At 42.7% G+C, this 13,405-nt stretch overlaps 2 protein-coding genes and 1 pseudogene across 2 annotated transcripts; all 3 read left to right on the top strand.

Moving 5' to 3' along the window:
• Window positions 1-435: 435 nt before the first annotated feature.
• LOC145450218 (peroxisomal 2,4-dienoyl-CoA reductase [(3E)-enoyl-CoA-producing] pseudogene) lies at window positions 436-2,496 on the top strand (annotated as a pseudogene).
• A 68-nt stretch (window positions 2,497-2,564) lies between these two features.
• Window positions 2,565-8,513, top strand: LOC145450195 (FHF complex subunit HOOK-interacting protein 1A-like). The gene has a single exon (XM_080328702.1). It carries the CDS (start codon window positions 2,572-2,574, stop codon window positions 5,872-5,874), a length of 3,303 nt encoding a protein of 1,100 aa, XP_080184828.1. The 5' UTR covers window positions 2,565-2,571; the 3' UTR covers window positions 5,875-8,513.
• Window positions 8,514-8,543: 30 nt separating this feature from the next.
• Window positions 8,544-10,564, top strand: LOC145450207 (THO complex subunit 5 homolog). The gene has a single exon (XM_080328714.1). It carries the CDS (start codon window positions 8,544-8,546, stop codon window positions 10,482-10,484), a length of 1,941 nt encoding a protein of 646 aa, XP_080184840.1. The 3' UTR covers window positions 10,485-10,564.
• The last annotated feature ends 2,841 nt before the right edge of the window (window positions 10,565-13,405 follow it).

The raw sequence follows: 13,405 nt of genomic DNA, 5'->3' as shown, positions 1-13,405 counted from the left end.
TCCATTAAAATATCAGGGGTACGGTATAGCGTAAAATTCACAATTCTTATTCATAGCTATGCGCAGTTCAGACTTCAGAGTCCATTAATTTCCTCGAATATACAGTGCTGTATATAAAATTTCCGTAATACGCGACGCTATAGTCATATTTGGTGAGTACTCACCATGTACGATCAGTAATGTATATAGTGCGCCGGTGGTATAGCGTGAGTGAGTTGAGACAGGTTTTCATTAATATATCTGGGTACCCATTTGAATAATATACATAACCAGAAAATTATTCAATTTTACACAGAAGCTCTGTACCTCGCGGAGTATCTCCAAATCCAGTTTTTAAGCATATGTGATTTTATGAATCATGTAACACTTGCCACTAAACAGACATTTTCACACTGCAATCTCCTTAATCTCCCATGATATTTGTAAATGAATAAATCCAACCAACTGATGTGTATCGTAATGCTGCAATGTCCTCGATTTTTCAGAATAGATATGTCCTTAGCAATCGTGAAGAGACTATATTCACCTACGTTAGTGCGTAACGTTGCTTTGTCCGGTCGAATAAGATGTTCCTCTTCAATACCCCGAAACACTGAAGTGGATTCTGATGACTGCTTGAAGAGTTATGATTCTGTCTTCAAGCCGGACTTGCTAAAAGGAAAAGTAGCTTTTATCACAGGGGGAGGATCTGGCATAGGGTTTCGCATTGCGGAAGTGTTCATGCGCCATGGCTGTGATACAGTGATCGCTAGTCGGCGACTGGAAAAAGTTGCAGATTCATCGAAAAAACTTGAGGCAGCTACTGGACAGAAATGTCTGCCTTTGGCTCTCGATGTGCGCAATCCGGAAAAAGTTGAATCCTGTGTCGACACCGCCGTAGACAAAATGGGAAAAATTGATGTATTGATCAACAGTGCCGCCGGCAATTTTCTTTCGGATGTCGAAAGCCTATCGTACAACGCATTCAAAACCGTTATTGATATCGATACAATTGGCACTTTCAATTGCAGTAAAGCTGTCTTTGAGAAGTATTTTAAAGAAAACGGGGGAAATATAATCAATATAACTGCCACATTACATTATAAAGGCGACTCCTTGCAGAGCCACGCTGGTTCTGCCAAAGCTGCGATTGATGCGATGACAAAGCATATGGCTGTCGAATGGGGCCATAATGGTGTCAGAGTGAATGGAATAGCCCCGGGTCCTATCGGTGGAACAGTTGGTATGAACAAATTGGGCGGTGGGTCTAGTTTGTTTCAGCAAGCTATTGAGGGAATGCCATTGAAAAGATTTGGTCAAAAATGTGAAATAGCCGATACTGCTTTGTTTTTAACGAGTAATGCGTCTGCTTACGTTACTGGAACGGTTTTTGTTGTGGACGGAGGCTACTGGTTAACATCTTTCAATAATTTTGCAGTTCTCAAAAAACTCTTTCTTGGATCAAAGAAATGATTAGAGCATCCAACTTGGCCTATGCACTTTTAATTCACAACTCTTAATATTCCACTGCGTAATTTCAAAGTTCTATTGTGAGTAGGCCTATATATTGACATTGGGTACCGCGGCTATTTGCCAACTGCATAGTAGCTACCTGGATTTAAGTTTGTGTTAGGCCATTTTACTGTGACTCACAATCTGAAATGGTTTTACGTAAGCATGCTGGGTGGTATACACTGACCTTGGTTGTTTTTAGGACCATAGGCTACTCACCGATACTTATTCTAGGGCAAGTTTTTGTTGCAGTCAAATCGGTGAAAAGTTGCACTTATTTTTCACAAAAGTTGCACTAATTTATGGACTAATTCCTTGAAATTATTAGGGTATAAGATTCTCGAATCGATCTATATCCAAGGCGCTGTAGCAAAACTCATTCTTGGCGACTTACACAAAATTAATATACAATTCAACAATTGAATAGTATCTACATATTGAAATGAATATACTATACAATTGTATATTGAACCTCCAAGTAGCTGTACAAAATCAATAGCCTGAAATAATTAACCTAGCGGAAATGTAATTTTCGGCGGGGTAGCCTGAATGTACGTCAAATCAGAAAGGACCTCAAATTTAAACTACAGTGAAATTATCAAGCGATCTATTTACATATAGTGCCAAATATTTCCAGTAAAAGGTTGGTTGGATGAAAAATCGAAAAAAGTTGCATGAAAAATCGATAAAATGCAAAAATTTGCAATATAAGATTTCTCCAAGCAGCTTAAAACACCATACTACATGACTTCTGAGTATTTAGGAAGCTGACTGAGGCTGTAAAAAAAGTTTCAAAAACTTGCCCTACTTATTACCCGTAATTTATGATGTAATGATTGATGAATAATATGCTTTCTTTTAACAAATTGTAATGCCAAATTAGCTATCGGTTGCTTTCGTTTAAACATGTTGATTGGTTGTATCAGATACATAATTTCCTTTTATATCAAGCCGCTCGTCTTTTACAATGTCTTTGATTGACATCATTATTACTTATTTCTACAGTGTATTTGTAACAGTAGTTGATGTTGCCACCGCTGGATGTAATCATCTGTCGGATATATATATTTGTTACTCATCATGTCGTCGTGGATCAAACGAAAGCTTAGTCAAGTAAAGAACAGCGGAAACAACGCACCGACTTCGCCGACCAAATCGCAAAACCCGGATGTAATTCGTTTCGAGGTCTTCAGATCTCACTGGACCCAGATCGCTGAGATCATTTGTCTGAAAGATGTGGACCTCACACTAATCGTAACGAACGAGACTTTGCTACGACAGCCAAAGCCGGTAACGCAGGACGATGTGGATGCAGTTAGAAACCTCTTAGAACAAATGGTTTATTTATTAGCGGATGAACAATCGACCGGCCAGCAGCTCGGCCCGATCTTAGAATACATGGTTATGGACGGGATCATGATTAAACTTTTCGATTGGTATCTAAGGTCGGGAGAATACATGAAACAAGTAGCTATCAATCTCATCAAAGTGTATGAGGTGATAATCAGCCAGGGAGAACATTCTCTGTTGCATCACAAACAAATCGTCACTCCAATGTTGAAGTTATTGTCGTCGTGTTCTGAGATTAATTCCGAGGAAGTTGATGGGCATGTAGTGTTACTATTGAATTTGTTGTGCGTTTGGATAAGCCGCGACCCCACGCTACTCAACGTGTTCTTTTGGTCCTCTGATGAGGAAGGTTCTAAAAATTTTATCATATTCTCTCACCTTGTCGCTTTCATACATCGGGAAGGCAGCATTGGACAACAGTCTCGCGACGCCTTGCTTTTATGTGTATCCATGTCTTCCGAGGATACCCGTGTCGCAAATTATATCGTCAGCACCGATTTTTGTCCCGTGCTCGCCACTGGGCTGAGTGCGTTGTATTCCAGCTTGCCGAGGCATATCGACGTCAGGACGGAGGAATGGCACTTTTTGAGGAAAGAGGACTGGAGTAGAGTTCCTGCGCTTGTTAATTTTATGAATTCTTTCGAATTTTGCAATTCCGTCGTCGAAGCTGCCGAGAGTATCGTCGGTGAGACCTTGCTGGATTATATCTACCACGGATTTTTAGTTTCAGTGTTCGGCCCGGCTTTGCACAAGCCGTCAGCGAGCGAAGTCGTGGTCACTACGGCTTATCTGAATCTTTTCTTACAATCTGTCACGGCGCCGTCACTGTTACGGTGTTTTTTGCGCTTTCTCCTCTGTCACAGACACGACAACTCCCTCATCATCAACACTCTGATCCAAAGGATCGGAAGCAGCAGCAAGCTGGCGTCTGTATCTTTATCGCTGTTCCACACCCTTCTCGATCTCAATTGCGAGGATTTAATGCTGCACTTGGTGTTCAGGTACTTGATCCCTTGTCAACATATCTTGTCGAGTCAGCACAGGTCGATTTGCGACGTTGATATGTATTGCGCTTCGGCGCATCGATTTGTTACGTTATCGCCGAAATGTTACGGTGCTCAACTCGACGATTGTGACTCCATAAAGGGGGATGTTACAGTCGATTCAGGCGTGGAAGATTGCAAAGATAATTCAGTTGCGGACGTAAAATCTCCGGTCACAAAAGAAAGGTCTGCGTCTAAAACATCGTCCGGGTCGAATAATAGCAGCGACCAATCCGCAGTTATCACAAGTCCGACCACCATGGCTGAGTTTGGTCCCGATCATGAATCTCAAATGTCTCTGCGCACTAGCTACATGGATTATCTAGAAAACGCAAATGCTGCCGTGTTGTCCTGCAAGGAAGCGTGCGAGACATGGTCCGAGCCTTACAACGGCGCGAGTCCACCAACTGACGCTGTCACAGAAATTTCTAGTATAGCGGGAGTGTCTTCGTCGGGGCTTACGCGAACCGCGATTAGCCTGAGGTCGATAAACGAGACTAGTGTCATCCATAAAAAACACGCGGTATCGGATCCAACGCCGATGCAGTCTCGGAAAATGACCGACAGCACGAATAACCCGGCTTTACATGCGTTGAACGCGACGTACCAGGCTCTCAACGCGACCGCAAACATCTTGAATAACGGGCCGACTGTGTTCATTCCGAGCAGAGAGAACTCGCCCAGGAAGGATGCGTCTGATTCTGGTAGCGTTGAAAAAGACGTGCCCGTTTGTTCGAAAGGTGATTGTGAATCTGAAATCGTCGTGGAAATGACTTCAGAAACGAAATCACAAAGTGATGAAGAGGCCGCTACATGTGAAGACGTTGAAATTAATTGTGACTCCGTCAATTGTGAAGATAATGAACAAAATTCTGACGCTGGCAATTGTGAAAATGCTGAAAAAAATTCTGGTGAGGTCAATTGTGTAGACGCTGTGTGCAATCCGGCAAGGATCAGCTGCGGAGACGCCAAACCGACCGAGGAAAAAGGCCCGGCGTCTCCGATGCAGGCATCTTCCGTTGACGAGTTTTTCCGAAAACTGATGGACAGCGTACCTGTTAACGCCAGGCAGAACGTAGAAGCTCAGATCGCGTCGATAGACAGTACCGACCATGGCGAGGCATTACCGAGTCCCACTGAAGAAGAATCGGGAGGCTTTGATGACAATGTCAGTAAAGATTCGGAATCTTCTGATGTAAGCGTCACCGACAGTGTCGGGGATGATTATATCGATGACTCCGTATCTGTGAACTCGTCGTTTTATGAAACAGATTTGGAGTACGCTCCTGTAGAATTTTCGACCCCTTCTCTCGCCGCCCCGTTGAAAATGAACGCCACCCCGTACACGGGTCCGTTTTTAAGCACTTTGTTCGGAAAAATCGATCAAATGCCCAACAATTCGCTTTACGAGAATTTGCTTCTGACCGGGATAGTCTCAAGATTGTCGTGTTACCCGCAACCGTTGCTACGGTCGTTTTTGTTGAACACGCATGTCGTGTTTCACCCTGCGGTGCGGTCTCTGTATCAAGTTTTGTCCGGCGTGCGCGATCGTATCGACGCATATTCGCAGACTGTGGACGATTTTTCCGAGTTGCTGTGTAAGGCTGAAAAATATCTGCTAGTTCGCGACTCGGGTGAGGAAAACAAAGGCGCGAATCTTATAAAAGACATGCCGATGCCGGTGCCTAGAGTGAAAACGCGCAACACCGTCTTGGGAGAGGTGTTCATGAGACGGAGAAGGCAGAAACAGACTCAACGTGTCGGAAAACTCGAAAGTCTGATCGAGAAACAGAATCCGCAGAAATCAGGGATTGAAGGGCAGTCCATGTTTTACGCGAACTTCGACTCGAAGTTCTCGAATCGTATCGGCAAGCAGATAAGCGACTCTCAGACGAAGAACGTGGTGTTCGCGTGCGTCGTACTACACGAGTTTTTGAAGGAGCTAGCGGCCGTGTCGCAAGAACACGCGGTCACATGCGGCTGGATTTAACCCGGCGATTTTCAACCTTTTTACGGTCGTGACCCAATATCCGATTTAAAAATGTTCCTCGAGAGCTGATTATAAGGTGGACACCTTTGCACTGACCTACTCACGGGCTATTTAGGAAGCTGGTAACTCACAGAAAGGCTAGCACCTTTGTACAGACCTACTCCTGGCATATTTTGGAAGCTGATTACTCACGAAGAAAGTTAACATACTCACCCACTCATAGCCTATTTGAGAAACTGATTACTAGAAAAAAAAACGATCAGCAGCTTCGCGACTCCCCAGAATAAAGGCAAGCTACCCCCAAATCAAAAACCACTGCTTTAAAGCGATAGGATGCTGTAGGTACGCCATCATGGTACGCAATTATATTTGTTTGTCGTTTTAGTTGAATCGTCAACGGAAGAGCTGTTACGACCTCTGTAGCAATGTAGGTCTCGTATATTTTTGTTATTGATCCCCGCGTTCTGCTACTTTTGCCTTGTTTACGATGCCTGTTGTCGCACTTTTTTCGGTGTTTGCCGGCCTGCTATAAAAAATGCATGAACCCTGTGACTTATTTGAAATGGATATGATATGATGACTTTACGTGCCGACAGTATTCAACTTTGGTATGTACGAGTCTGCAAATATGGTGCCGGTGTTAGCATTGTGCTATTGAGTTTGTGCCTTTTATGTTGAATAATCAATCCATTTTTGAACTCCCAACGATGATGGGTGTGGGAAAGTATCAAATCATGTTTATCTACAATTTTGTAAACTCGGCCTAGCATACAAGCATTTTATGGTTTCAATGTCGCTGTCGTGCAGGTGTGTTCCTTGCGAGTGAGTCCAATGATAAATTTGGCCTTATGAAGTTTCAGTTTCATTAGTCAAACATGGTCGGTCGCGTAGAACATCTGAGATCAATGTAAACTGTGGGTGTGTCACCTCTCTATTTTATTGTTTAATGTTAATAAGTTATCCGTATCGACACAGAACAAATTGGCTTCTTTGACACTTTTTAGACTTGGAATGTTATCAATGATACCTTGTTATATGACATACTTTTAATAATCCACCATGTACCATGAGCATTACATAGGACTAGATGCAGAGTCATTACCATGTCCAGATACTTGCAAAGTCTTATTGTGATACAATCCCCCCCTATGCTGTGCCTTACTTTTTAATGCTGGGTTTCATTGTGAAATTCATTGGTTTCAGTGTAGTTTATAACCCACCTGATTTTATCCCATTGAAAATGTCTGCGTTTTACGTTTCAAACATGCAAACACACGATTGGTGATAGCCTATTACTTTTGGGTATGTGACAACGTTGTCGTCCCATATTTAACAACTACATTATCTACCAAGTTCAATTTGAAAATAATGAATATTGCAACATTTGAAATAATTATCTTTTAGTCCCCGGATAATGTATGATAGGCTATTACAGATTGAAGCCCATCATGTGATGACAATGCGGATTAGTTTTAAAACATCTTTTATTGCTCCAAAGAGTTCTTTTATCTATGTTCGGTGAAATGCATTTGAAATTAGAAAATTTAAATTTGAAAGATATTGTCTGCACACATTAGTCGTTGATAACGCAAAACGTATGTTTCTGACACCATCTAATTTGTGACTAGAGTTGCCAATTATTTATTTCAGTCTGCTCTTTTTTCAACTGGAATACATTTCCTTTCCATGAAGTATGCCCACATCAATATTTTCCGTTTCAATGTGGAAATATATTTTAAGTAATCCTGTATTTCTCTGATGGGAATGTGGGTTCTAAACCTTGTTTAGTCATAGCCGAATTCAAGGTGTTGTTGAAATTAGTAGGAATTTTGTCTTTGTGACATAAAGACAAGGAAGCGACTGTATCCTTTCTATGTTGTGAATTTACCGACTTTTGCTCCTGATGAGTCAGCCTGTTGGGCAATATTATTTACATCAAAATACAATTGAGTAGTATACTCATATTGTAATGAACCCGAATATTTTCGGCTGGGGTAATCGTCAGCAACTAGTAGAGAATTGGAAAGAACATTGTGCATCAACAATCGTACCACAAAATATGACATCACCGGCATGACGATTGCCGTTGCGATTGTTGATATATAATGTTCTTTCCAATTCTCTACTAGTTGCTGGCGATTACCCCAGCCGAAAATATTCGGGTTCGTTTAAATATGAATATGCTATCCAATTGTTCCTCCGAAAAGCCAGAACTAAAGTTATCGTTGACTTCACAACTTTCAAATTGCTCCATGCCACATAAACTGCTCTTCTGACCCACCAGTTGAGAACCACGGAGCTGGGGCTGGGGCATTATCATTGGCGACCGTATCTCTTTCATCGTCGTTGTTATTATGTCATTTCTTATGGATCCATGTATATGCTTTGTAACGGAATTATCAGAAATACGATTACATATCCTGCTGCATAGGATATATGTGTTATTCATAGCGACGTGTGTTTCTGCACGATCTGCCAGAGTTACGGATGGTTTGTTCTAGGATTGCTTGCCCGACTACTAATTTTATCGCAAATATTTTCGTATGTCGCTCTACGTATCCTTTTTTTCTGATTTAAAGATACTATATAACATGCAAACTTCTAATCTTTCTTTCATATTTTTCTGCGTTTCAAATTAGTTACGGTAACTTAACCGCGTCGGTCAAACGATGGCGACTTACGACGAAGCCGCCGAGGTGAGGTCGGAAGACGCCTTGCGAGACTTGAAGCTGTTTTCGACGGTGACGCAGGAAATCCGGGGCATCCTGGAACAAGTGGTGGTGTTGAAAGAGAAAACTCCGGACGATTGGAAAGACACGGTACAGGAGTTGCGCGTCGACGGGTCGTTTCAGTTTCTGACCTTGAAAAAGCTGAACAGGATGGCGCAGATCAGAAGCAAGAACTCGAAAGACGCGACCGCCGAGGCCAAGCAGAAGTTGGACGAGAATTATCTCCGCCTGCAGAATTTACAGTACGAGATCAGCCATCTCGATCGCGAAATCAACAACTGCCTGCAGTTTAAATCGAAGCACGAAGGCGTTGACCTCGTTGAAGTTGATGAATTTTACAAGCAAGCCCCTGACGAGATAGCCAAACGGGATTTGACTACGGACGACGAACATTTGCGAATGCTCGCGCGCTTGGATTGGGAGTTGGAAAGCCGTAAAAACCTCGACAAGGAGCTTAAGGCGACGCACGAGCGAAAGGAGGCTTTGGCGGAAAAGATTAAGAAACGGAAGCAGGACTTGGAGAGTTTGCGTCCGAATTTAGACACAGTACTTAAAAGTACGATGCCGCTGCAGGAAGCTCTCGGAGATCACTTTACTGAGAAAAAAGCGCTTGACGCAAACGCTCGATTTCTTCCCGGGCCGCTGTACGTGCTGTTTGTAGAGTCGAAAGCCTTTTCCGAGGCTTGCGATCACGGCACCGAAATTCAAATTGGCGGCAACGTGGAAGCGGCCGTGAAAGCGAAGAATTTGGAAAATCGGGCGTTTGTCGACGCCACGAATTTGTATCGGAACCAAGACGACGAGGAGAGCGATTCTGATAACGAAGACGAAAGAGAGAATCAGAGCCTGCGTAGGAGAAGCACGTCAGTTAGTGCGGCAGCGGCTGACAACAAGGGTAAGCCGGATGCTACGGCAAAGAGGCATCCGTTGTACGTATCATTGAAAGTGTCTCTTGACGCAGGTTCGGAAAATTCACCATGCTTACTGTTGAGATTCTACCATTATCGCGACCCGGATTTTGTTAGCGTACTACCAAGCTTGGAGCTGCCCGGCAAGTATGCCGGCGTCAAAAATAGTGCGGTACTGGTGGCCGCATCGCTACTGCGAGACCTTCAGGAAATCGATAGTGTCAATGGGAGCTTTCGTGAGGTTGGGGAAGGGGAAAAGCGGTATCTGTGGGCGCAAAGACTCGCAGGGTTGGACGCGACTGATGGTGACCGTGAAGAACGTTATTCGAATATGAGATCGGTGATACGCTTGATACGTCACCGTATTAATGCCAGGATCGCCGTGGCTGAACAGTTGATCAAGTTTAAAAGTGGCTCGATTGATTGCGACCAAAGCATTACCGCTTCTTATGCACCTGCCTTGTCGTTTAATTTAGTAGCTTGGAAAGCGATCGATTTTAGCGGCTACTGTAAATTAGCGTACACGAAATCTGTGTTAGACCTTGGTGTCGTGTCTGAAAACGATTTTTTCTTTTTGGCATCCTTGCAACGCGGTACTACTGCGAACGCGAAGGTAGCCGTGGCCTTGTCGAACCAGTACCCCAAAAAGTGGCCCTTGCTCGTAGTTCATTTACAGTGGCGCGGCGATCACACTTCAGAGGAGGACTTGGACCTGCGAGAGATCGAAGTTGAAGTGAACTGCAACGTGCCGGGTCAGATATACCCGCGTAAGAAGCTGCGAAACGCGCTGCTGTCGTATCAGATGTACCGGCTGCTGGCCATGCTGGACGTGTACGTCGAGACTGGTTCGAATTGCGGAGGCGAGATGCCGTCGGAGTTTCCGGCGACTAAATTGTGTCCGCGGATCGCGAGGGGGCGGTCGCGGACGAAGCCATATAATTACGACGCTCGGTACAAGTTTCAGTGTTATTGAGCAACGCTGCCGCGAGAACCGTTTCTTTGTCGTGTTCAAAACTGCCTTTTATACTGAATAAATGACGACGCTTTGGTATAGTGCTGGCGTTATGGAATTTTGAGTGGTAGCCCTGGGGTTTGCAACATATGTCATGCAGAGAAGTTTGATTGGTGTGCAAGGCTACGGAATTTCTTGGCACAGTTGGGCTTAGCATTGAGCTTGCCCAACTGAGCTAAGAGAAGGGTCAAAAACACTGAAGTATGTGTAATGGCATACGTATGCCAACTTGGTGCATGATATTTTTTTAAAACAATTAGTACATACCAGAGGTGGTCAGTAACGAAGTACTCAAGTAGGTTTCCCCTACTTCTGCCACTTGCTCAAGTAGATTTGTTTTTTTGCTACTTCTACTTTGTAATATTCTGTGAACTACTTACATACTTTTCGCTATTTTCAGTTTGTCTAGTAGAAGTAGTTTAATCCCCCAATAAGAAAGATAGTCTGAAGTTTTTCGGGACTGTTTTCACGTGGTACCAACATTTAATTTTCATAAAAGTCATGTAATGCCCATAATTTTCGTTGCGCTTCGCGCGCTGTAGATATGGCGTGACAAATATGTTTTAACGGAAGTATCACTGAGTATAATTTAAGATAGCGGGTTGCATGGTTCCGTTCACACCGCATTGTCACCTATACCAAATATTTCATCACAGTAAGTATGGCCCCCCATAACGTTTGATACTATCGTTTCGCAATCTAGCAATAACCTATTATACTTAGCAGCCCATGACGTGTCCAAATCTGGAAAAGTGGACTTCGACTTTTTTTAACGTTAGACCCGTTTTAGCAGAACACTGTTGAAACTTACTGGGCAAAAGACATGAAATATTTTTTCCGCTTTCTTGGTATTTTTCTTTAAATTACGAGTATTATACGTTGAGTTCTAATCATTGTTTCAGTTATTGTGTAAACATTTTGAAAACATACATGTTAAAGTATGAAAGCAAGTGTAGCAATGCCTTATATTTTCCGAAAATAAAGCTATACACTATATGGCATTTTTACGATCTGTCATATTTTTGATTAACGTTTACTAATCGCGCAAAGTGTTAAAGCCGTATCCGACACAACTTGTCAGTATTGCTCTTCGACTGAACTAGGCGCCTTATATTAATATGAGGGAGGGCGCCATGCCATGATATTCTCTAAAACGGGGTGTTCAAGTAAACAAAGAATTAGTATCGTATTCCATATCAATACTATTATTTACATCCCATGATATGGACAACTGCTTATTCTGTCAAAAATTAAGCCCTCCTGGGATGCATCAATATTAATCAAGCTCTATACTCCTTCCTCACAGCTTAATTTGCAGCTTTTGACAGTCAATGTGAACGAATTACGATGATTTTCAGAACTACTTACTTGAGTAGATTTAAAGTCGGTCAATTCTACTTCAAGTAGTTTTAGATTGCTTATGGAAAAAGTACTTCTACTCGTACCTGAGTAGATTTTTTCGTCGCTACTTCTACTTGAGTAGCTTTCTTGACTACTTTGACCACCTCTGGTACATACCACGAGCATTTTTTCTCACTTGATGCTATGTGCGAAGTCTGGCATCAGATTTTATTGAATAATTTCGTCAATGCCGTCACCACTACTTAATGAGACTGTGTCACATTGCTGATTATTTGTGGCCTGTCTGTCGATAAGCTTGTACAGTACATGGCCTGATGTAGGCGATTGCACACTTGTACTTGTAAATCACAGGGCATGATGGACTGATGGTGCTAGATTGGAATGTTGTGGGCATACATTTAGCGTTAAGGAGTAGTACGGCGTTAGGCTACTTTAGATCTTGAAGTTTCGTGTGATAGTTAACAGATTTGCGTGTTGAGTGAATCTTTCGACATCAGATGCATTGCCACCAGTTGTGGTTAGTACAGGGGTGGGCAAACTGCGGCCCGCTACGCCGTTCTGTGCGGCCCGCGAGAGTCTAAAGAAACATTTCAAAAATTTTGATAAAATGCGTACTAAAAATCTAATTGATGCACCATGATAATTCCAAGACAGTGGTTTTCAAACCCCCCTTCCCTTGGAGGCGTGAAAGCATCTGATGAAGGGCGCGAAGCTGAGTTCAACTGGAAAAAATTTTCGTCCTGTTCGTATTATTGATATGTATTTAGTATGAATTACATAGTAGAAGCGTGTTTGAAGCTAACATGGTTATGATGCTGTCAGCATTGTATGTCCTGGAACTGAGCCGAAAGTTGAATTACTAAATCTATGAACAGATCGTTGCTCACTAATTTATATTTAAATCCAGTTCTAGGAATCGGGCCAACCGACTTTCATCTCTATAGTTTTGACAAATTGGTTGAGGTCCGCCAGCCTATGAAATCTCGCCACTATATGTTTCTGACGCGTGTACGATATCATTGAAGCAATATTTGGCTTCTTTTAAATAAGCGCATATATTGTCTCCATGTCCTCACTATATAGCGTTTTGGTTTATAATCCCAATTTTATATAGTGCGGCCCACGAATGAATTCAGACGTTGAATGCGGCCCGCGAGCTCAAAAGTTTGCCCACCCCTGGGTTAGTAACTATGAAATAATTTCTAATAGAGTGTAGTAACATCTTGAGCGATCGCACATAATGAACACAACACACTACGTCAGTCACATACATTATTTTGACTATAAATTCTTACTGATGTGTACGTCTGTACGACACCAAGATAGTCAGAAACTCTACTTAACTTGACTCAGAATCAAATTGGCTAGGTACTCAATTTTGCCAAACTGTTCATCTGATCACCTTCGATTATTGTTGTGTGATGTCTTACCAGAAAACAATCATCCTATGATTCTCCATCTGTAGGGCTCTCGCGCTAGCAAACTTCCAAAACGGCAATTTCAGTGAAGATAGACAAGAA

This window comes from Botryllus schlosseri, chromosome 11 (genome assembly GCF_051294905.1).
Source record: "Botryllus schlosseri isolate E-star chromosome 11, Bs_hap1, whole genome shotgun sequence".
NCBI classification, from domain to species: Eukaryota; Metazoa; Chordata; class Ascidiacea; order Stolidobranchia; family Styelidae; genus Botryllus; species Botryllus schlosseri.
Note: the sequence above shows the minus strand (reverse complement) of the source record. Positions and strands in the feature narration are given on the sequence as shown.